This window comes from Sitophilus oryzae, unplaced genomic scaffold, assembly GCF_002938485.1.
Source record: "Sitophilus oryzae breed Bouriz unplaced genomic scaffold, Soryzae_2.0 scaffold_576_pilon_pilon, whole genome shotgun sequence".
Taxonomy (NCBI): domain Eukaryota; kingdom Metazoa; phylum Arthropoda; class Insecta; order Coleoptera; family Curculionidae; genus Sitophilus; species Sitophilus oryzae.
The window spans coordinates 1,339,916-1,361,800 of NW_022147169.1; the positions used below are offsets into that span (position 1 = coordinate 1,339,916).

General features: G+C 34.5%; 1 protein-coding gene and 1 long non-coding RNA gene across 2 annotated transcripts in view; both read left to right on the forward strand.

Annotated features, from left to right (window-relative positions):
- LOC115887460 (dynein heavy chain 5, axonemal) overlaps positions 1-21,885 on the forward strand; it is a 109,100-nt gene that overhangs the window by 48,716 nt on the left and 38,499 nt on the right. The window contains exons 25-38 of the mRNA XM_030906895.1: positions 5,562-6,004; positions 7,290-7,514; positions 7,571-7,743; positions 7,999-8,177; positions 8,782-8,969; positions 9,024-9,218; positions 9,852-10,148; positions 10,309-10,427; positions 10,517-10,644; positions 10,746-10,942; positions 12,015-12,219; positions 16,518-16,783; positions 16,879-17,094; positions 17,156-17,374. Coding sequence (XP_030762755.1) covers positions 5,562-6,004; positions 7,290-7,514; positions 7,571-7,743; positions 7,999-8,177; positions 8,782-8,969; positions 9,024-9,218; positions 9,852-10,148; positions 10,309-10,427; positions 10,517-10,644; positions 10,746-10,942; positions 12,015-12,219; positions 16,518-16,783; positions 16,879-17,094; positions 17,156-17,374 — 3,050 coding nt within the window. The remainder of the gene's footprint in view (positions 1-5,561; positions 6,005-7,289; positions 7,515-7,570; positions 7,744-7,998; positions 8,178-8,781; positions 8,970-9,023; positions 9,219-9,851; positions 10,149-10,308; positions 10,428-10,516; positions 10,645-10,745; positions 10,943-12,014; positions 12,220-16,517; positions 16,784-16,878; positions 17,095-17,155; positions 17,375-21,885) is intronic.
- LOC115887461 lies at positions 2,589-3,302 on the forward strand. Its single transcript, XR_004051084.1, has 2 exons — positions 2,589-2,822; positions 2,887-3,302. It is a non-coding gene; the product is annotated as an uncharacterized LOC115887461 (long non-coding RNA).

Here is a 21,885-nt window from a genome sequence, read left to right on the forward strand (position 1 = left end):
TCAAAATATGTTTTTTAAAACTTTTTAATGTTTTTTAAATGGGACATCCTGTATATTATTTTTTATTTTATTTGACTTTTATAGCTTTCTAATAATGAAATATACTCTATACTTATTTTCATATATAAGGTAAAAATTGCATTATTTACCTATTTAACGTAAATAAACCTTGTTTAAAAGAGTATTATTATTTTTTTTTTTAACTTAATTGAACCAGACAAATTTGCTTCCCATCATATTATCTTAATAAACTACACTAAAATGAACTTGTGCAGCTTTTAGATAACACACTGTTGATCAGAGTTTTTAATGTTTTTGATGCACTTGTGCAATAATTCACACAGAAACTAGCCTGGAATAGCCAATAACAAAAATTTGACGTCAAATTTGTTCATTGATGATTATATTAGAGGTCGAAATTCTAGTTCCTTAATTCTAGTTCCTCCAGAGGAATAGTTCCTTGAACTAGGTCTTTAGTTCAAAATAGTTCCCGACTAACATTGACATCCCCGTTGCTTGCTAATTGGTTTTGGATGTCAGGCAAAATTATTGACAGTATGATCTGTATATAATTTTTATAATGTACGAAATATAACGAGACGTGTAATAATTGTGTATGTTAAAAATATATAGGTAAGTTTTATTGCAGATGAAAAAATTAAAAAAGAAACTCAAATCAGAGTTTAAAAAACTATATCATAAATCAATTGGAGCAAACATTACGAAAATTTTAAGAAAAATTGCATTTTTCCTCACTTCAAGCTTTTTGTTTTTGTCTAAAAATTCAGATATCTGCTTCGTTTTATAAGATATTTCTTAATTTTAGGGACCTAAAGTGAAACATTCCCATAAATATTTAAAGAACAAACTAAAAATTAAAAACAGTATACACGACAATTTTCTGTGGTAATTATGCCGGCTGTGGCAATAGACAAGGCCCAATCCATCGTCGTCGCCTTGTATTTCGGATCTGCCGACTAAATAGATTCCAGTGAACTAGTCTTTTAATTAGTTCCTCTAGGTCCGGATCCGATAACATAGGGCTGGCACTCCCCACGCCTGCCTAGCATCAATCACGCTGGCCAATCCGTACGTAAACTAGTATTTTATTTAGTTCCTTTAGGTCCGGATCCGATAACATACGGATGGCACTCCCCACTCCTGCCTAGCATCGATTGCGCTGGCCGATCCATACGTAAACTAGTCTTTTATTTAGTTCCTCTAGGTCCGGATTCGATAGCATACGCCTGGCACTACCCACTCCTGCCTAGATCGGTCGCCGTCGCATATTGTTGTATGTATATCGGTCACAGTCTCGATCCCGGAATAGGTCCTGAGGAACTAGTTCTTTGAGATTCCCATTCCGTTATTTCGGGGTCGGAACTAGTTCGTTCACGAACTACACACCTCTAGATTACATGATTCATGATTTTATTATTTTGATTTAATTTAAACTGGCCTCCTATGTTAAAAAGTTGCATTTTGCAAATGCATTTTTTACCTTGTTTGTGAAAATAAGAATAGAATATATTATATTTTTAGAAAGCTCATAACAAAGGTAATTAAAAGAAAAAATTAATACGTATAGTACCCTATTAAAAAAACATAAATTTAGGTAATATTTAAAAAATGACAGCACCTAGCAAACGTATAGTTACGCAACTGAATTCTACGCGAAAAACTCTATGGCACCCAGTTTTTACCTTTTCAATAAGTTGTAAGATAACCGAGATACGAGGGTAGTTGAAAAATACAACAATTTCAAATTCGCCCTGTATTTCAAGAACTAAGAGTGCTAGGACAAATATGTGTGTACCATTTTTAGTTTCATAAAAAAGTAGCATGTAACACGAAAACCTCATCTTTGCATCTCATAAACGAGAAACTCTGTAAAACATACTAACATGGGACACCCTGTATATAAAAAGCAATTTAAAATTGAAATTCCCCTAAAAAATTGTTTCAACGCTAATATTAAAAACTTTAAATGCCTTTATACCAGTATTGAGAAAAACTTCAAATGCCTTTATTATTTCCGTAAAGCTATAATGTCATATTATGTAGACAAAATACCTAGCTACTAGTCAAGGATATATAGAAGAAGGATATTCAACTCCCTATAGCGGGCTATGTAGGAAAATATGCCGTATTTTGTCGAGGAAGACGATTACGTCACGACCAATGAGCGTCGAGTATTTGAAATTGAAAACATATAAATTGACGGTAACCTATGTTTTTTGACTCATTTCACTGACAGATATGATGAGATTATTATTGTAATTTATAGATCCAAACGTTTTTTGAAAAAATAATGTATTTTAAAGTTATTTCCTAGAGTTTGGTTTGGCCTTCTATATTTTGGTATTTGTCTACTAATAAATAATATCTTATTTTGTATTTCGATGTATGGAAATCCGCAAGTTTTGTATCTGAAGCCGCAAAGAAATTTCGCTCCATAGTGAGAAAAATGTTATTATATCTTTTTAGACGTGTAGAATTACAAAATTTCTTATTTCAGATGTTCTAAATGTGAGTGCATGTCAAAAATTTAAATATATACTTGAAATATTTCATGTTATATGCTTTGACATTTTTTGGAAGTAAACAAATATTGAAGAAAGTGTTGTGCCTTCACAGAATTTAAATTGGCATTAGGAATAGATTTCCTTGATTTAGTAATGATATTGCTCATAGAAATTGATAATGTGAAGAATAACAATACAGGAACATAGAATAACAAGAAAGAAATTCTAGCAGCAAGTTAGGTTATGAGATAAATTTTATTTATATAGTTTGTTTAAAGAGTTTAGTTTGAAAAAAAGGTAAAACAATTATTATTGTCCAGGTCATATTTGATAACTGTTGTTAATTGATAACATATTACAGGGACACAGTAAAAAGACAAAACATTTAGACCCTTTGAAAGAGAAATGTTTGCAATGGATATTAATAAATTCTAGCCAATTTGTACGATGTACAATGCAGGCAATATTTCTGCCTCCTAACGCACTATTCGCTTAAAAGAAGATGTGGGTATTGTATTTATACCTAGGTAGTTAATGATACATGGAATATATTTCTATATTATTGCAATAACGATGTCTTTATGTTGTATTTTTTTAGAACAGATTTATTATTAGTTGGCTAGTGTGTTAGTAGGATAGCCATTGGTAGTTATAAAGTATGAAGTCGTCAGGTATTAATAATAGGAATTGATCAAAGCTTATACATTTATTGTGATATTTATATTGTGAATTTAAGTAGTTAGAGTTTTGGTTGTTTAATAAACGAATTAATGTGCTTATTGTGTATCTAATTAAAAGAACAATGAAAAGTTGAATACCATAGGGGTACGTATGTTATACAAAGAATTTTGCATCAACATTTTTTGGTTATATACTTGTACTGATATTTGTTTCTTGAACTAAAGAATTATACAGTACCTACTACACAATATATAATCTGCAGCTACATAGGTAGGTAGCTATTGGTAATTAAATTTTTTATCTAATACCTATAATATCTAACATCAGAAATATTGTTAATTATCAACTATAAACAACTAAGAACGAATTATCAACTATAAACACAATATAATATACTGTATCTGAAGCAATATGTAATTATTTAACAATTTTTTTGGGAAATAAAAACTGGTACTAAATTCTTTTTGACTATTTAATTTCTAAGTCACAAATAATGGTGGACAAATAGCAAGAAAATTATACAAGTAAAACATAATTTTAACTTATTTCTCTAATGGGATTTTGGTATTGATCTACTTAGTAGAATATGCAGTTATCAATCATATTTTTTGAATATTTATATTCAATATTGTTCAGGAACAGCCCAATTACTTGAAAAAAAAAATATATGGTCAAATTCTTTGAAAAAAACTTTAAAATCAGTAATGATAAGAAAATATATAATTGTTGTATAGCAGAACCAGGGGACACAGAATTAGGGGGAATTAACAATAGATTATTAAAAACTGCCTTCTCTTAAAAAGTAGTATTATATGCACTTAGAAAGACTATAAAGGATATAAGTACACATAGAAAGAAAGTAAGTATCTATACTAATGATATATATATATATATATATATATATATATATATATATATATATATATATATATATATATATATATATATAAATATATGTATATATATATATATAATATATATAATATGTATATATATATTATATATATACATATAATATATTATATTATATATATATATATATATAATATATATATATAATATAATATAAATTCATATAAACTATATATGAATACGATACCTACAGTATACAATATTACTAGTATAAAAATAACAGCACAGTCGGCACACTTTAAAATAAAAAAGCAGCATAATATTCAGGTATGTATCTAAGTAAAATTTTCTCAAAAATATTAGAATATGAAATAAATTGCAACTAAATTTTAATTAATAAACATAAACAAATAAAATTGTCAGTGTTATTAAAACTGTATGCAAATATATGTTACCTTAATACTTTGTCTTTAATCCTACTCTTCTGACATGGCTTTTCAAACTAATATTTATGAACTTTTGTTTCCATATTAATTTTAATATATTTGAATAAAACTGGAAAAATAATCAATATTGGCATTTGAAATTTTAATTTCTTATGTCCTTAAATTATTTATATCGTGTTATACATAATACTTACATAAATATTCAATTTAAAAATAGATCAGCACTTGAACAAGTGAATATAAAATAGTATATTACCAATTTCTATGAGCAATATCATTACTAAATCAAGGAAATCTATTCCTAATGCCAATTTAAATTCTGTGAAGGCACAACACTTTCTTCAATATTTGTTTACTTCCAAAGGGCAAAGGGTATAACTTGAAATATTTCAAGTATATATTTTAATTTTTGACATTAAGCACTCACATTTAGAACATCTGAAATAAGAAATTTTGTTATTCTACGCGTCTAAAAAGATATAACATTTTTCACTATAGAGCGAAATTTCTTTTGCGGCTTCAGATACAAAACTTGCGGATTTCCATACATCGAAATACAAAATAAGATATTATTTATTAGTTGACAAATACCAGAATATAGAAGGCCAAACCAAACCTCTAGGAAATAACTTTAAAATAAATTATTTATTCAAAAAACGTTTGGATTTTGGATCTATAAATTACAATAACAATTTCATCCTACGATTTCATCACATTTGTCAGTGAAATGAGTCAAAAAACATAGGTTACCGTCAATTTATATGTTTTCAATTTCAAATACTCGACGCCCATTGGTCGTGACGAAATCGTCTTCCTCGACAAAATACGGCACGTTTTTTTTGGGCCAGTCGAATATCCTTATTCTATATATCCTTGCTACTAGTATATCCCCCAATGATTTCAAAAACTAGACAAACTTTCTGGTATCTTTCTAATAATCGAATTTCTGAAAATATTATTTTTTACGATGATAGATAAATAATATTGCACATGAATTTTTTGTATCTCTTATTACAAAGTAAGATAATTCACACATTTACTTATTTTCATTTCTTAGGCGATGACATGCTGAAACAACTCTTACCCCATCTCCAGGAGCAACTAGAACTATGCCAAAAATCACTCAGCGGGTATCTAGAAAGAAAGAGAATGATGTTCCCAAGATTTTTCTTCGTATCCGATCCTGCCCTTTTAGAAATTCTAGGTCAAGCCAGCGATTCTCACACTATCCAAAACCACTTACTGTCTATATTCGATAACACCAGATACGTGAAATTCCATGATATTGAATATAATAAGATCACAGCTATTATTTCATCGGAAGGTGAAATGATTCAACTGGAAAAAGCGGTGAGAGCTGAAGGGAGTGTTGAGACGTGGTTGACGCAGTTGTTGCAGACGTCTCAAGCATCTTTGCATTCGATTATACGGCAGGCTCATGTCTTAATTAACGATTCGAACTTTCAGCTATTAGTATTTTTAGAGAAATTACCTGCACAAGTAAGTATGACTGACGATAAATAAAACCAAAAAATAATTTATTCACATATATTTATTTGAAATATGGAACAACATGACTAAATAAATATAAAAATATAGAGGATTGTATTGTTTCAATACCAATTAGTTAATTATATGCACTTTTAACGTAAATTAGTTAAGGTATAAGCATGACTTACAGTAATTTGTAAATAAACACACACATTCGCAAACTTCAAGGACAGAAAACGGACACAGGAACATGAAAACGGGAGCCTTATACAAAAACCTGAAAACAGAAAAACAATTTTTTTATGCTAAAATTAACAATGTAAAAATATCAATAGGTATAAAATATAAATATACTGTTTAAAAAAACCGTCCATTATTCCCAAAGAACCTGGCTTATAAATCAAAAAGATGCAAAAAGAGACTTTTAGTCGGATAACATAATCAGATTATCAGTCAGATTTATTGCATTATTGACAATAAATCGCACATATTGGAGATAACTAATGTTGGCTATAGTTAAAAATGATCTTACCTTGCTGTAAATTGTTTCCATTTTCAAAAAAATCGCCGATCAAAGAGATTATAACACCATTTTCTTGCATCTAAAAAATGTAAAAACAGTGTTTATTTACTACCTATTTTTCATATACATGGGACATACCTACTACTGCAAAAACGTCATTTTCTCGAGGATTCTTCATGTAATATATATTTTATATACTTTATTACCTTTATATTTATAAATTTCAGCCGAAATATCAAATTGAACTTCCAAAACGAAACTAAACGGAATGAATTAAAATGACGTCGAATATTTTCGAATTTGTTCTAGAACAAATCTGAAGCTGTCTCTGAAACTGAAATCTGTCAATTCTAAAATGTGAAGTTAGATAATAGTTAGACAAAATCAATGCTGTCTTTGTCTAGGCGGCCATACTTGTCGTGAGGAGAATGACAGGAATGACACTAATGACTGTTTCCAATTTTCCTATTTCACTGTCACCCCCCTGGTTAACACATTTCACTGACGATGAAATCGAGTTGATATTACCATAGAAACGCCTTTTGATTTTTGGGACTTAGGAAAAATTCAACCGTATTTTCATATTTTTCTTAATTTTCTCTAAGAGGGTATGGAAATTTGGAAAAGCATAGACGGGATTAACCATTTTAGATCAAGCAAAATTTTTTATGAAGAATGCATTTTTCTCAAAATGACAATAATAAAAAAGTTTTTCCTCTTGTAAAGACAATCCGGGGACACACTGTATAAAAACATACTATCTGATTTTAGATTGGTATCTTGGGATTACAAATGATATGGACCAGAGACGCTGAGGTAGCACTACTTCAAGCTAGGCACGACAAGAAAATCATGCCTGATACTAACAATAAATTCTTGGAATTATTAAATACCCTTATTGATCAAACCACAAGAGACCTTACCAGAATTGAAAGAACCAAATTTGAAACTCTGATCACCATCCACGTGCATCAAAGAGATATTTTTGATATTCTCGTAAGTTATATATAAAAATGAGCTTCATACTTTATTGAATTGTGATAAATTCTTAGTGTCGATTAAACGTTCGTCATATCAACGATTTCGAATGGTTAAAACAATGCAGGTTCTATTTTAAAGAAGAACAGGATAAGACTCTCATAATTATTACAGATGTCACTTTTTCATATCAAAATGAATATTTAGGATGTACTGATCGACTGGTTATAACACCTTTAACAGATAGGTATGTGAAACTTAGATTAACATAAATTCATATTCAGTTTTATATTTTAAAACACTCACTACATTACTAACGAAGTAACATAATAATTGTATAACTAACCTATGTCGTGTTTCCCGGTACAACTACGTAAAGTTCCATCTACAGTACGCGAAAAGTTGCTCAATATTAACAAAGAACAATAGGTTGCTTCTTACAATTTTAATTCACCTTGGGCGGTTTCAGTTGGAGTATCTTATAATTTTTAATTATTTTCAGATGTTATATTACACTGGCTCAAGCTCTGGCTATGAGTATGGGTGGTGCACCATGTGGTCCTGCTGGTACAGGTAAAACGGAAACGGTCAAAGATATGGGAAAGACACTAGCAAAATACGTCGTAGTGTTCAACTGTTCAGACCAAATGGATTACAGAGGTTTAGGAAGGATTTACAAAGGTATACATAATTAATAATCAAATAATTATTCAAAATCTAAATTTAATTTCAATTTTAACTGTTAGAAATACCTGCCTTCTATCTATCAAATTGTTCAGTAAATTCAAGTCAAAAAGGCTGGTTATTACTAAACTTTTTTAGAAATGCTGCTATTAAAAATGTATCTTAAAAATAAATAAAAATCTGACTTGAGCCTTTAAAAAAAACTTAAATATTTTTAATGACTTAAGTCTTTTCTAAAAAGACTTAAATCTTTTTGTATTTCGGAATAAAGATTTAAATCACAAATCATTTTCAAAAAGATTTAAATTTTAAGTCTTAATTCAGCTTTCGAAAAATGACTTAAAATCAAATGACTTAAGTCATTAAAATGATTTAAATCAAAAAAAGAGTTAAATTTTCTTTGAGCTTGCAGCTCTGATTGTTATATACAGGGTATCCCAAAAAAGCAATGATGAGTTTTTTTTTTAAAAATTGTCCTATTTTTATGTACAGAATTGGATTCAACATAAAATTACGTACATACTTCTCTCTTAAAGACAATAACTAAACTTTATATGAATTATTATATCATATTAATATGTATGTGGTATTTTTTATTAAGGATTGGCACAATCTGGCTCTTGGGGTTGCTTTGACGAATTTAACAGGATCGAACTACCAGTTCTATCAGTAGCTGCTCAACAAGTAGCAGTAGTCTTAGCAAGCAAAAAGGAGAAAAAGAAGACTTTTCAATTTACTGATGGGGACATGATTGAACTCTGTCCTGAGTTTGGAATTTTCATTACTATGGTAAAATATAATTTTGTTTTTTATTCCATAAATTAGACAAATTCGATTCTATAGAACCCTGGATATGCTGGTAGAAAGGAATTACCTGAAAATCTAAAGATTCAGTTTAGAACCGTAGCTATGATGGTGCCTGATAGACAAATCATTATTAGAGTGAAGTTAGCTAGTTGTGGTTTTCTAGAGAACATAACATTGGCAAGAAAATTTTATACCCTGTATAAATTATGTGAAGAACAACTAACAAAACAGGTAATTTAATAGATTTCTTTAAATCCAGTTATTCATATTTATTAAGCAACATTTAATATAGGTATTACATTTTAAAAACTATATGCTACCCAAAAAACGTACTCTTAACATTTAACTGTTTAGGGCTAGTAGCTACATGTAATTTGGACATCATTAGATTTTTTCTGAAAAACATACTTATAGATTGTGCCAAAATCCCAAGCTTTTAATAAAAAAATATACTAATTTGGCGATTTATCATCTTTTTTATTTGTATATTTTTTGTGCTTTTGTTTGTTTCTTAAATGCTTTGTCGATGGAGCTATTTTGGCTTTTTGTACAATAAAGCCTTATTTATTATTATTATTATTTATATATCTACTGTTTACGGAACATAGAAGTGTAAGAAGAAGTAAGAAGTTTTTCGCTTTTATGTTTTTAAATTGATTTTACATTGGAGTGTCAACATCTTTTTTGAAAAATAAGTAAATTCTTAACAAATATGTCAAAAAATGATAAGCAAAAATAAGTACGACCCACTCTCAGTTTCAAATAAAATTTAGTAAGCAGTCAGTCACTAAAATTTTTAAGAATGATTGATTAAAAATTAGATTGCTTAGACTACTTTATATTTATCTATGGTAATATTTTTAGGTTCATTATGATTTTGGTTTACGAAACATCCTCTCCGTACTTAGGAGTTTAGGTGCAGCGAAAAGAGTAAACAACAAAGACTCAGAGAGTACTATAGTAATGAGAGTACTTAGAGATATGAATTTGTCCAAATTAATAGATGAAGACGAACCGCTTTTTATTTCACTCATAGCCGATCTCTTTCCAAATTTGGTGCTGGAGAAGACTACTTATCCGGAATTAGAAGAAGCTATTAACCAGCAGGTGGAAGAAGTGGGGCTGGTTAACCATCCATCATGGTCTTTGAAATTGATTCAAGTAATGATAAATATATAGAAAATGCCACATTACGTAGGCATCACGTTACTGAAATTATATTTAACATGCTTTTTCCCATATTGATATAAATACAAGTCTAGACAATATTCATATTAATTTTAGACATATATGTTCTGCATTTATATGTATTTATCTGTAGTTATACGAAACACAACGAGTGAGACATGGAATTATGACCCTGGGACCTTCAGGAGCCGGAAAAACCAGCTGCATCCAAATTTTAATGAAAGCTCTGACCCAAATGGGAACTGTTCATAAGTAAAGTATATTCTAATAATTTACTTATTTAGTTATTTTAGATGTATAAATAGAAAATACGTTGAAATAACTAAATCTTGTCATTTAAGGGAAATGAGAATGAATCCAAAGGCCATAACAGCAGCTCAAATGTTTGGAAGATTGGACGTAGCCACTAACGATTGGACGGATGGAATATTTTCGGCCTTATGGAGGAAAACATTGAAAATGAAAACTGGTAAGGGTTCTATTTTTGTATTTTTAACTATCGTTAATGACAAACAATTAATTGTTACTGGCAAAATAAAAACCGAGAGGTAAGACAAAATATATTTTTAGGCGAACATGTATGGTTGGTTTTGGATGGTCCAGTGGATAGTATCTGGATAGAGAACTTAAATTCCGTATTGGACGATAATAAAACTTTAACTTTAGCAAATGGTGATCGATTGTCCATGGCTCCAACTTGCAAAATTATTTTTGAACCCGAAAATATTGATAATGCTTCTCCAGCCACCGTATCTAGAAACGGAATGGTGGGTATTTTCTATAAATATCAACATAAAATTTTTATATTTTTATAAAACGTATATTTGAATAAAATTGTGTTTTTTTTCTAAATCTTGATTTAACTACGTTTTGCAGAATAATGTTTTAATTCTTGTTGAAAATAGACCTTGGTATTTTCAACAAGAATTAAAACATATTTCCTAATTTAATTTGATTGGTAGAAGGAGATGGGAAAGCAGTGTGAAAGGACTGCAGCTGTCCATTGGCTCTCTTGCACCCCAGCCAAACATAATCTCCCATACGTCAAAAATAGTAACGATAATTTTATACAGAATTGGCTAATTGACGAGATTGTCCAGTTGTTGTCCAATTGCTCATATCCTCTGCAGAATAATTGGTTTCAGCTTCATTGTGTTAAGACGTTCAATGACTTGTTGATATTCGATTAGAATTTCAGTCACAGTTTGAAGACTGCTTTTCGACAACAAAATAATATTACTGTTCGTTTCTTATTGGAAAACTGCAAAGATTTTACAGTTCAGTTGCAACTTTGCAAGCAGTTGCATCACAATATCTCTTAAAGTTTTTTGGATAGATAAATATTTAAGCTATGATAGCTATAAGCCTTCAAGTGAGTGAAGTATTCAACAAACCTTCGGTTTTTTGATAACATCATATTGCGCATGTCTTCTGACTTACTTCAACATGATTTATTGTCACACGACACCTTTTTGAGCACTTAATGGTATGCCCATAAAGAATCAGTAATTATTTTAAATCTTCATAGGAGTAGTAGATACAGCTTACTATCTGTCGATATTCTGATTATTATAAGTTATCTTCCTGTAGAATATTTCTCTAATTGTCACGGTATTGCCTATCAGTTCCTTCTGTAGAATATTGGTATCTTTATCCATAGTTCATTTATAATAAAAGTACTTTCTTTCTTTTCTTTTACCTACAAAATTATCACCATTGACGTGAATTTAGTAGGGTTTTATTATACCATTAATAGCACTATATTAAACTAGCGCTATTAAAAAATCAAGAGTGCTAATAGACCTTATTTAAACATTATATATTACTTTGAAATACTAGGTTTACATGAGCTCTTCTGGATTAAACTGGAAGCCGATAGTAAAAGCTTGGCTAAAGAAACGCAGTCCCAAAGAACAGGAAATATTTACTAAACTATTTGAGGAGTCTTTTGGAGTTGTGCAAAGTTGGGGGGCTCAAGCTTTAACACCTGTAATGGATGTTTTGGAATGCAATATTATACTACAAATTACTACATTATTAGAAGGTACTTTACAATAATATTCATTAAGTATATCAACAGAAAGACCTTTTCGCTAAAATAAAATGTTGAATAGGCATAACAGATATTCGTATTATTACTAAAATTTTTTTGGCGAGTTTCCGAGTTCTGAATTTGATACCAACTATATATCCACAATATCCATAAGTCTAAACCAGATAAAAAATATGAAAGATAATATATACACTCATATAGATCTCCAATAATTTTTTGATAATCAGTATTATCTCTAGACCAATTTTCTATTTTTAATTTCAAAATTAAATACTCTCATATTATTATATTTCGTTACTGTAGATGAATAACCAATATCGGAAGCTTCTTAAAGATAAAATTTATCCAGATCAATTATTTAACAGATCAATTATTTATTACAGGATTGTGCCAACTAATTTGTCTTGTCCTATACAGGGTGGGCCACTGAAAACTTAGGAGGTGAGGTGGTTTCGGCGGGATGGATGTAACAAAAAAACCCTTTGAGCTTTTATATATGTATCCCACTTCGGTGTCACAAGCTGAATTTTTCAGGGAAGGAAGTACAAGTACATGATATGGGAACCCTTATTCCAAAAGTAGTACAAAATTAGACCGGGAAAAGGGCACTATCATCAAAAATCGATATATTAATACCACCGTATAGAGAAAACAAATACTTATTTTTTGATCCAGTACAAAATAAAGTCTTCGTAGAGAGTAATTTTTTATAATTATTTACAAAAAAAAACATTTCCATTAGCGCTTATGACCGAAAAAAACTTTAAACATGAATAACTTATTTCAATCATGCGAAAATTTGGTTTAAAAATGGACTTTTTTAAATATAACTTTCATTTAACGAAAAACAAAGGCCTAAATGAAAAAAAGAAACAATTTATAAGTTTCGCTTATGTCTTGACAAGGTATCAAAGCAAACCCCATATTTTTTGCTTTTAAACTAATAAAGATATATCAATAAACAATTAGCGATGTCCGACTGCCGCAGCCGCGCCGCTCTGCGCCGAGATTTCCTATACATATACGCGTGATGACGTCATGGTGTGGCAAATGTAGCATTTTAATTCGATTTGAGCTTTCTTATATAGGATAACAGAAACATTTTCAATGTTACAAAGGCAACACAAAGATGTTTTACTAATCGTTCAGCCTAATTTTACGATAACGCAAATTCTTCATTATTATCTATTTTTTACTTTCAACAAACAGCTTAGTAGTGATGTAAACTTTAGTTACTTTTATGGACTCGTTACTTTTGGTAATAGGACTCGTTATTTTGGACTCGTTACTTTAGTTACTCGTTACTTTGGTACTTAGTATCGTTACTTTATAATCGTTGTTTTGTGTACTAGGTTGGATGACTTGGGCTTGACGTGGAACTTCGTTACTTATTGTGCGCGGCGATCTTCGTTGCATGCTCGGTTTAACCTATAAGGGGTTTCTACTTTCTTCTAGTGTAAGGGCTTAATAGGATAATTTCAATACTCGGTATTCAAGTACTGAATAATATGTTTTTAATAATATGTATAATATTTTAATAATGATATGTTAAATAAAACTATGTACTATTAATAAATAAAAAACAAAGGAAAACAAATCAAACAAAGAAAATATGTGTATAATAAATATAAAGTATTTTTTATACTCTCGCTCTCTCTCTCTCTCTCTCTCTCTCTTTGTATTACATTAATAAATAGGCAAACATTAAAGAGTAAAAATTAAAAAAAATGTATATATTTTTGTTAAAACGTAAAAATATTAAAAAAATGTATATTCCTCTGTGGCGGATTCATCTCTTCAAAAAAGTCCTTTGGATTAACGCAGCAGTGTTTACTAAAAATAACATATTGTTAAGGTGTATTACTGGTTGCATAACCGCAACGGTGCATTGAGGAACCTGGCGAATTCGACAGAAAGTGAAAGAAAATTACAGAATTCTTTAGAAAATTCCAGAAACCATCGCCAGGGGGTATATAAGGCCCGCGCTTTGACAGCTGGGAAGTCTGAAGATAGTCTGAAGTTTGAAAATACCGCGAAATACCGTTAGAGTAATAGTAGTTGCATAAGTTGTGTTGTAAATAGTATAAGTTGTGTGTACAGAGTGAAACAAATAAATTCGTTAAGTATTTTATCGTGAGTTTAAATAGTGGACCCACGGAATCCGTAACAATTGGTGTCGGAAGTGCGATTCAAGAGGATTTTAAGAAGAAATTAAGTGGATTGGAAGATTGGTACAAGGGAGCAAGCGAAGAAAATGGAAGAGGTAAGCAAATTATTGGGCGATTTTATGGAGAATATGAGAAGAGAGAAAGCTGAAGAACAGGACCGGCTTGAGAAAATTTTTGAAGATTTGAAAATTCAACGACAACAAGAAAAACAAGAAGAACAAGAAAGACTACGTAAAGATAAGGAAGAGGAAAAATTACAACGACAACAAGAAAAACAAGAAGAACAGGACCGGCTTGGGAAAATTCTGGAAGGCTTAGAGGCGCGTTATCAGAAAGAAAGACAAGAGGAACAGGACCGGCTCGAGAAAATTTTACAAGGTTTTGAAGTGCGTCGACAAGAAGAAAAACTTGAAGAGCAGGACCGTATCAAGAAAAGTTTTGAAAAAATGGAAAAAAAGCAACAATCAATGTTGCATAAGTTGTGTTGGAAATAGTATAAGTTGTGTGTACAGAGTGAAACAAATAAATTCGTTAAGTATTTTATCGTGAGTTTAAATAGTGGACCCACGGAATCCGTAACAATATTTTTATTTTGTAGATTTTCTAACAGTGTAAGTGGCGAAATATCTATTCTCTTTTGAAGAAGAAAAATAGTTGCTCAGCTTTTTCAAATGTTAACATTTTTTGTGACTAACGTGAATCCATTTTTAATTAATATCTAAGACATGTTAATCTAAATAAACAATTCTATTCTATAAATAAAAAGCGACAACAAACGGCAAAGGGACAGACTGCCTCCGGGTCGGCATGAGCCAATCATAATAATGATAATAAAAATATCACACATTTGCCATCCAAAACACCGGCCGGCGTCAAGTCAACACTTTAAACATAAACATATTGATAACAACTAGACCTACGTCGAAGTAAGGAATATTTCAGTATCGAGTTTCGAGTCCTCGGTTCGTGCATTTCCAGGGATTACGATTACTGCCGGCGCAAAAGTAACGAATTAGCTTAGTAACGAGTAACGAGTCCTAAATTCAAATAGTAAGCGTTACTTCGAGTCCTCGTAAAGTAACTGTTACTTTGTAACGATTACTCAGAATTTTTACATCACTACAGCTTAGCGGTTCTGTAAACATTTCTCCTGTCTAGTGACTCATCAATCGTATACAAATAGCATAGGCTAGACAGGAAATTTCTTGCTACGGAGCTTCTATCGATTTTCAATCGTTTGCAAATTTGGTGGTATTTTAAACCTTTATTTGATTCGCTTATTTGAAAGAAAAATAGTTTATACTGTGGAAGAAAGAATTCAAATAGTTGTTCTTTATGGTGCTGAAGGTATGTGCTATTTGAGAACGGCCCGTGCTTTCAATGAGAGAAATCCGCACAAAAATGTCACGTTTGATAATCGTTTGTATTTTTGTATGGAGCAAAACGACTGTCATTTGGAGTAATTGTTAAAGTAAATTATCATTTTAAATTTCTTTCAAATTGTCACACCTATATACATTTCTTATCACTACTTACCAATAATTAAGTTGAAGTCTGTATGACCATCGATTAGCAATTTCAATTAGCTTTCCAAAAAAGTGTCACAAGTGGAGTATCGCTATCTGGAGATTAGAAGTGAGGGGGTGGCACCTAGGGGTTGGTCGGCGTGGTTTGAAAAATACCTCATTTGCCTCATTTAGCTGGATCCCAATTTGTAACTTATGCTGAAAAATCACTTTTTTCGTTAATGTCCACCTAATTTTTCGTGTAAGGGGTAGTTTTTCAATTTCACCCTAAAAACTTTATGATCATCGTTTAGCATTTTTCATGGGCTTTCCAAAAAGGCGCCACAAGTGGGGTGTTGCCATTTAAGATTTTCAAGTGAGTAGGGGTGTCGCCTAAAGGGTAGGTCAGGGTGGTTCAAAAAATACGTCATATATATTCTCCCTCAATATTATAGAAACGGTATTTTTTTATTTTTTTTTGATATCTATTTTAGTTTAAAAATTATAGCCATTGTAAGTTTTCAGTGGCCCACCCTGTATAATTTATGACGTTTTAACTTGTTACTTTATATCAGTTATCCAGCCTTTTACTTATATTTTGTCCTTATTCTATTAGGGTTAATACCAAATCAAATGGAGAGTACTGATGATACCAACGCATCAAAATCTGATTTCGATGATGAAGACCTTTTAGAAGAAGTAGACAAATCTGAGGAAAAAAGAATTTTCACTACGGAACATCTAGAGAAGTTATATGTGTTTGTGTTAACCTGGGGTACGGGTGCTTACTTAGAGGCTGAAGATAGACAAAAATATGACTCGTATGTACGAGAAAACCTTACATTCTTGGATTTACCCGTAAACACCAGTAAAAATCCTGATGTAAGTTTCAATTATATTTTGAAAAAAAAATAACAAAACCGAAATAAAAGTCTTTGCTTGGAAACTTGGTCGTAATATTTTTCACTAAATTTTAGGCTACTCTCTTTGATTATGTAGTGAATTATGATGGCGAATGGGTTCTCTGGACTACGATGGTAACAAATTACGTATATCCAGAATTGGCAACTCCGGAATATTCCACAATCCTTATACCCATTATGGATAACGTAAGAATAAATTATTTGATTGACACGATAGCTAAACAGGACAAAGGAGTTATGTTGATTGGTGAACAAGGAACAGCAAAGACAGTAAGAACAAAAAAAGTGACTTTAAATTTGTAATGTATAAACTGAGAAATAATTTTTGTAGGTTATGATCAAGTCTTATATGAAGAAAGCAAACCCTGAGCAGTACTTGCATCGAGCTTTTAACTTTTCCAGCGCAACTACTCCTTACCAGTTCCAAAAAACTGTGGAGAGCTATGTGGAGAAGCGTATGGGAAACACTTTTGGAGCCCCCAATGGAAAGAAACTAATTATTTTTATAGATGATATTAATCTACCGGAAATCAACTGCTGGGGAGATCAAGTAATACTACATATATATTTATTGATATCAGTAGTCAATGCGGCACTTTCTCTAAAAAATTATGCACCAAACAGATTATAAATTATCTATTGTATCTAAATTTATTGTTCTTCCCTTTCTTGAGTTATAAAATGATAGACTACTACAAGAGTCAGTATCTGAGACGGATTTCTGGAGGTTAGTTCTCCATCTCCGATATCGGTCGTACAAATATTTATGGCACGAATGGTTGTTCGTCTGGGCACACTTAGCGATTAAGTCTTTTGTGGTTTCCCCATTTTCCCCACAGAATCTGCATTCACCGTTGTTTCTTAGCTCCAATCTACTGAGGTATTCACTGAGGAGACTAAACGTCTCGCGGTCTGTTAAAAATCCCGTGACAATGCAGAGATTGTTCTTATAAAATTGAGAAAAATCTTCGATTTTTCTCCGTCAGTCCTGAGAAATTTCTTCGAGTGTCTTAGACCCTTGCGTTGGCGGTTACCCATTACTATTATACTGGAATAATTAATAAATAATAATATAATTATTAATGGTCAGTTTTGGTTTGGTTGTACCATATATTCTCAGCTATATTAATATTCTGGGTTGACAAGAGAGTTTTGAGTCGGCATTTATATATCTATGAGCGAATCGCTAAGGCAATCTTGTATGTCGGAGAGATAATTATAAAAAGTATTTATTACAAATATTTGAAAAAATACTTGCTCTTCTCTCTTTGTTTGAACACTGAACACACACACACACACACTCACACACACACACACACACACTGCGAACGGCAAATGGCAACCTGCTCATCGTATTTGCGAAAGCGAAGGACGAGGAGATGGAGACCTACTGAGCGTCTATTAGGGAGACACTCAAAGATAAGGCGAAAGTAGAGATGAGAATCCCGGAGTCGGAAATAGAAATCAGGGACCTGGACGATTGGACACACAAAGAAGAGGTAGTGAAACTTCTAAAAGACCGCATTCCAAACCTGAACGGCCTCACTACCGATGAGGTGAAATCCCTGAGGAAAAGCTGGGCCTCGATGCAGACCGCGGTGGTCTGCCTTCCTGCCATCTACGCTAGAAAATCGGCGATTCTGGGGAAGATGAAAGTGGGCTGGGGAACAGTCCGCATTCGGGAGAAAATATCACCCAACAGGTGCTACAAGTGCTGGCACTTCGGGCACAAAGCTCTCGACTGCAGGAAGGGAGTGAATCGCAGCAAAACCTGCTTTAGATGCGGACAAGATGGCCACAGGGCCCCAACCTGCAAGAAAACTCCTAGCTGCATTCTATGCAGAGAGAAAGATCCTAAGAGTAACTGTAGTCATACGGCGGGGGGATGGAATTGTCCCATCTTCCAGAATGCTAGAAGAGCTGTCCAGAGCACGGAAAATAAGAGTTCTACAACTTAATCTGAACCACTGCAGGGCAGCAAAAGACCTGCTGACACAACGAGTGCGAGAAGCGCAAGCCGACGTAGCCATCCTTTGTGAGCAATACTACGACTTAGAAACCCAACCGTGGGTCTCAGACAGTACAAAAAAAGCAGCCATATGGGCATGCGGTAGACTGCCCCCCAAAGCAGCTACCAACTAAGCCTACTTCATGGTTCATTAGGGCTATGGGGGGAGTGTACTTGTATAGCTGCTATGCTCCGCCGAGTGCTTGAATCGAAGTATTCGAGACCTTTCTGGACACTCTCGTGGAAGACGTGAGGAGGAGACACGACCCAGTCGTAATCGCTGGTGACTTTAACGCCCGGTCCATTGAATGGGGCAGCCGTGAGACGGACAGAAGAGGTAAAGCCATTCAAGAGGCTTTCTCATCATTAAACCTCATTCATATGAATGAGGGAAATACGAGCACCTACCCCAAAGGCGCCGCGTGCTCAATCATCGACCTAACATTCATTAGCAGTGTCCTCTTAAAAGGAGGCTGTGAATGGAGAGTCGATGAGGAGTTTACAAATAGCGACTATCAGGCTATAATCTGGGAAATCAACACCCATCCCAGCAGCGGTCGGCGCCAGAGGATCACAAGGAGGCAGCCATCAGGCTAGAACAGCAAACGCTTGGATGTGGAAACCTTACAATTGATGATGAGGGCCTCACCAGTACCCCGAACAACAACTGCAGAGGGGATCACGGAAGAAGTAGCAGCCATTTTGGGGGCAGCCTGCGACGCTTCGATGCCGAGGAGTGGACAGAACAACGGCCGGCCACCAGCTCACTGGTGGAACGCGACCATCGCCCAGCACCGGCGAGAGTGCCTCAAGGGAAAAAGGCAACACCAGCGTGCCCTAAAGCGCGACAGGGCCACGACAGAGGAGCTCAGACAGATTTATGAAGAGAAAAGCCGTCTCCTGGGAAACGCCATCAGCTCGAGTAAGCGAGAATGCTGGAAGGAACTCTGTGCGGAAGTGGACCGGGACCCGTGGGGCAGACCGTATAACCGGTCATGCATAGGATTAAAAGCCTACCCTCAACAACACCAACTTGTCCCGACATGCTGCACAGAATAGTGGTACACCTATACCCGGAAAAACCAGAACTCCCCGAATTCCACCCAGAGGATGGAGAAATGGATATCCCCGGAGTGACCATAGAAGAGCTCAAGAAGGCCTGTACTAGGTTGCAGAATGGCAAGGCACTAGGACCAAGCGGCATACCCAACATCGCACTCAAAAGTACAATTGCCGCGAGACCGGATATGTTTATAAGCATGTACGACGCCTGCCTGCAGCAAGGCGTATTTCCGACCCGATGGAAGCAGCAACGACTGGTTCTTCTCCCAAAAGGAAAGAAACCATCGGACGACCCAGCATCTTTTCGTCCACTTTGCATGCTGGATTCAGAGGGGAAAAACTTGGAGCGGATAGTGGTCGACAGATTGGAGCAATACATCGATCATCAAATTTCTGAATTCCAATTCGGATTTAGGAAGGGGAGATCGACCATCGACGCACTGGAACTCGTCACGAACATCGCAAAGAAAGCCATCTCAGGAAAGAGATGGAAAGGCGGTTCCAAAAAGTATTGCCTCATCGCCACCTTGGACATTAAGAACGCGTTCAACTCAGCCCGCTGGGATCGCGTTTTGGAGGCTCTCGAGCACATGGGTGTACCCTACTACCTACGAAGGATGGTCAGATCATATTTCAGCGATCGACTTCTGCTTTACGAGACGGGGCAGGGAGCAGCGGTGCATGGGGCCACTCTTGTGGAATGTTATGTACGACGGTCTGCTCCACCTTGAATTACCGGCCAACACAACACTCGTGGCTTTTGCGGACGACGTGGCGGTCCTTGTGGCGAAATACTTGGAGGAGCTGGAAGCTTCATTCTCCATCACCATCAGGAGGATAAGACAGTGGATGCAATCGGCAGACCTGTCGCTGGCGGAGCATAAGACTGAAGCACTCCTAGTGAGTAGCCGGAAGAAAATGAAGACCATCACCATCAGAGTAGGCGACCATGATATCCAGTCGCAACCCCATATCCGGTATCCTTGGAGTGGTCTTGGATGAGAGGCTACTACAAGGAGCATATCTCCAGCGTCAGCAAGAAGGCGGGAGCAGTTCAGGGCGCACTCTCACCGATAATGCGCAATATCAGAGGCCCCAGGCAAACCCGGAGACGATTACTTGCAACAGTAGTTACCTCCGTCCTCCTATACGGAGCACCGGTGTGGTCAGAATCGCTGGAACTAAAAACATATCGCAGGACAATGACATCAGTCCACCGACTCTCAGCGATTAGAGTGGCGTCAGCATACCGGACGGTATCACAGGATACAGTGAGTGTAGTGGCATCATGCCTGCCTATCGACATCTTGGCGGGAGAATGCCAGCGACAACACCGCAAAAAGAAAGCCGAGCAGCGACAGGTCTTCTGTGAAGAAGAGAGGCCTGAAAGTCATCGTCTTTGGCAAGTGAGATGGGACAGCTCAACCACCGATGGACACATCGACTAAGCCCGGATGTCACCAAATGGATCACTCGTGTGCACATTGAGGTTGGATTTTACATCACCCATCTCTTGACTGGGCATGGATGCTTTCGAGCATACTTGCACAGATTCAAGAGAAATGACTCCCCCAACTGTCACCATTGCCGCGTGGGGACCGAAGATGCGGAGAACGTGTTCTTTCGATGCCCTCTATACGAGGAGATAAGGACGGAACTCGAGAGAAATCTAGGCTTGTCCATCAGCCCAGAAAATATAATGGACTGCATGCTGAAGAGTCAATCGGCGTGGAACAAGGTAGCGGAGTATGCTGAGACCATACTCAAGGATCTTCACACCACCTACGAAGAATAGACAGCAGTAGTACCAAATAAGAACGCCCCGGCGAAGTAGTATTTACAAAGAGTGTCGCCGGGGAAAGAACGTTCCTGGAGAGAGGACAGAGGTATAGGTTAGGTTTTAGTGAGGTAAAAATCCCACATAACTCGTCTGGCATATAGTAGGTTTTCCCAGGCGAGTACCTGTTGCAGGTTTCCCCCTTCACCTCTTA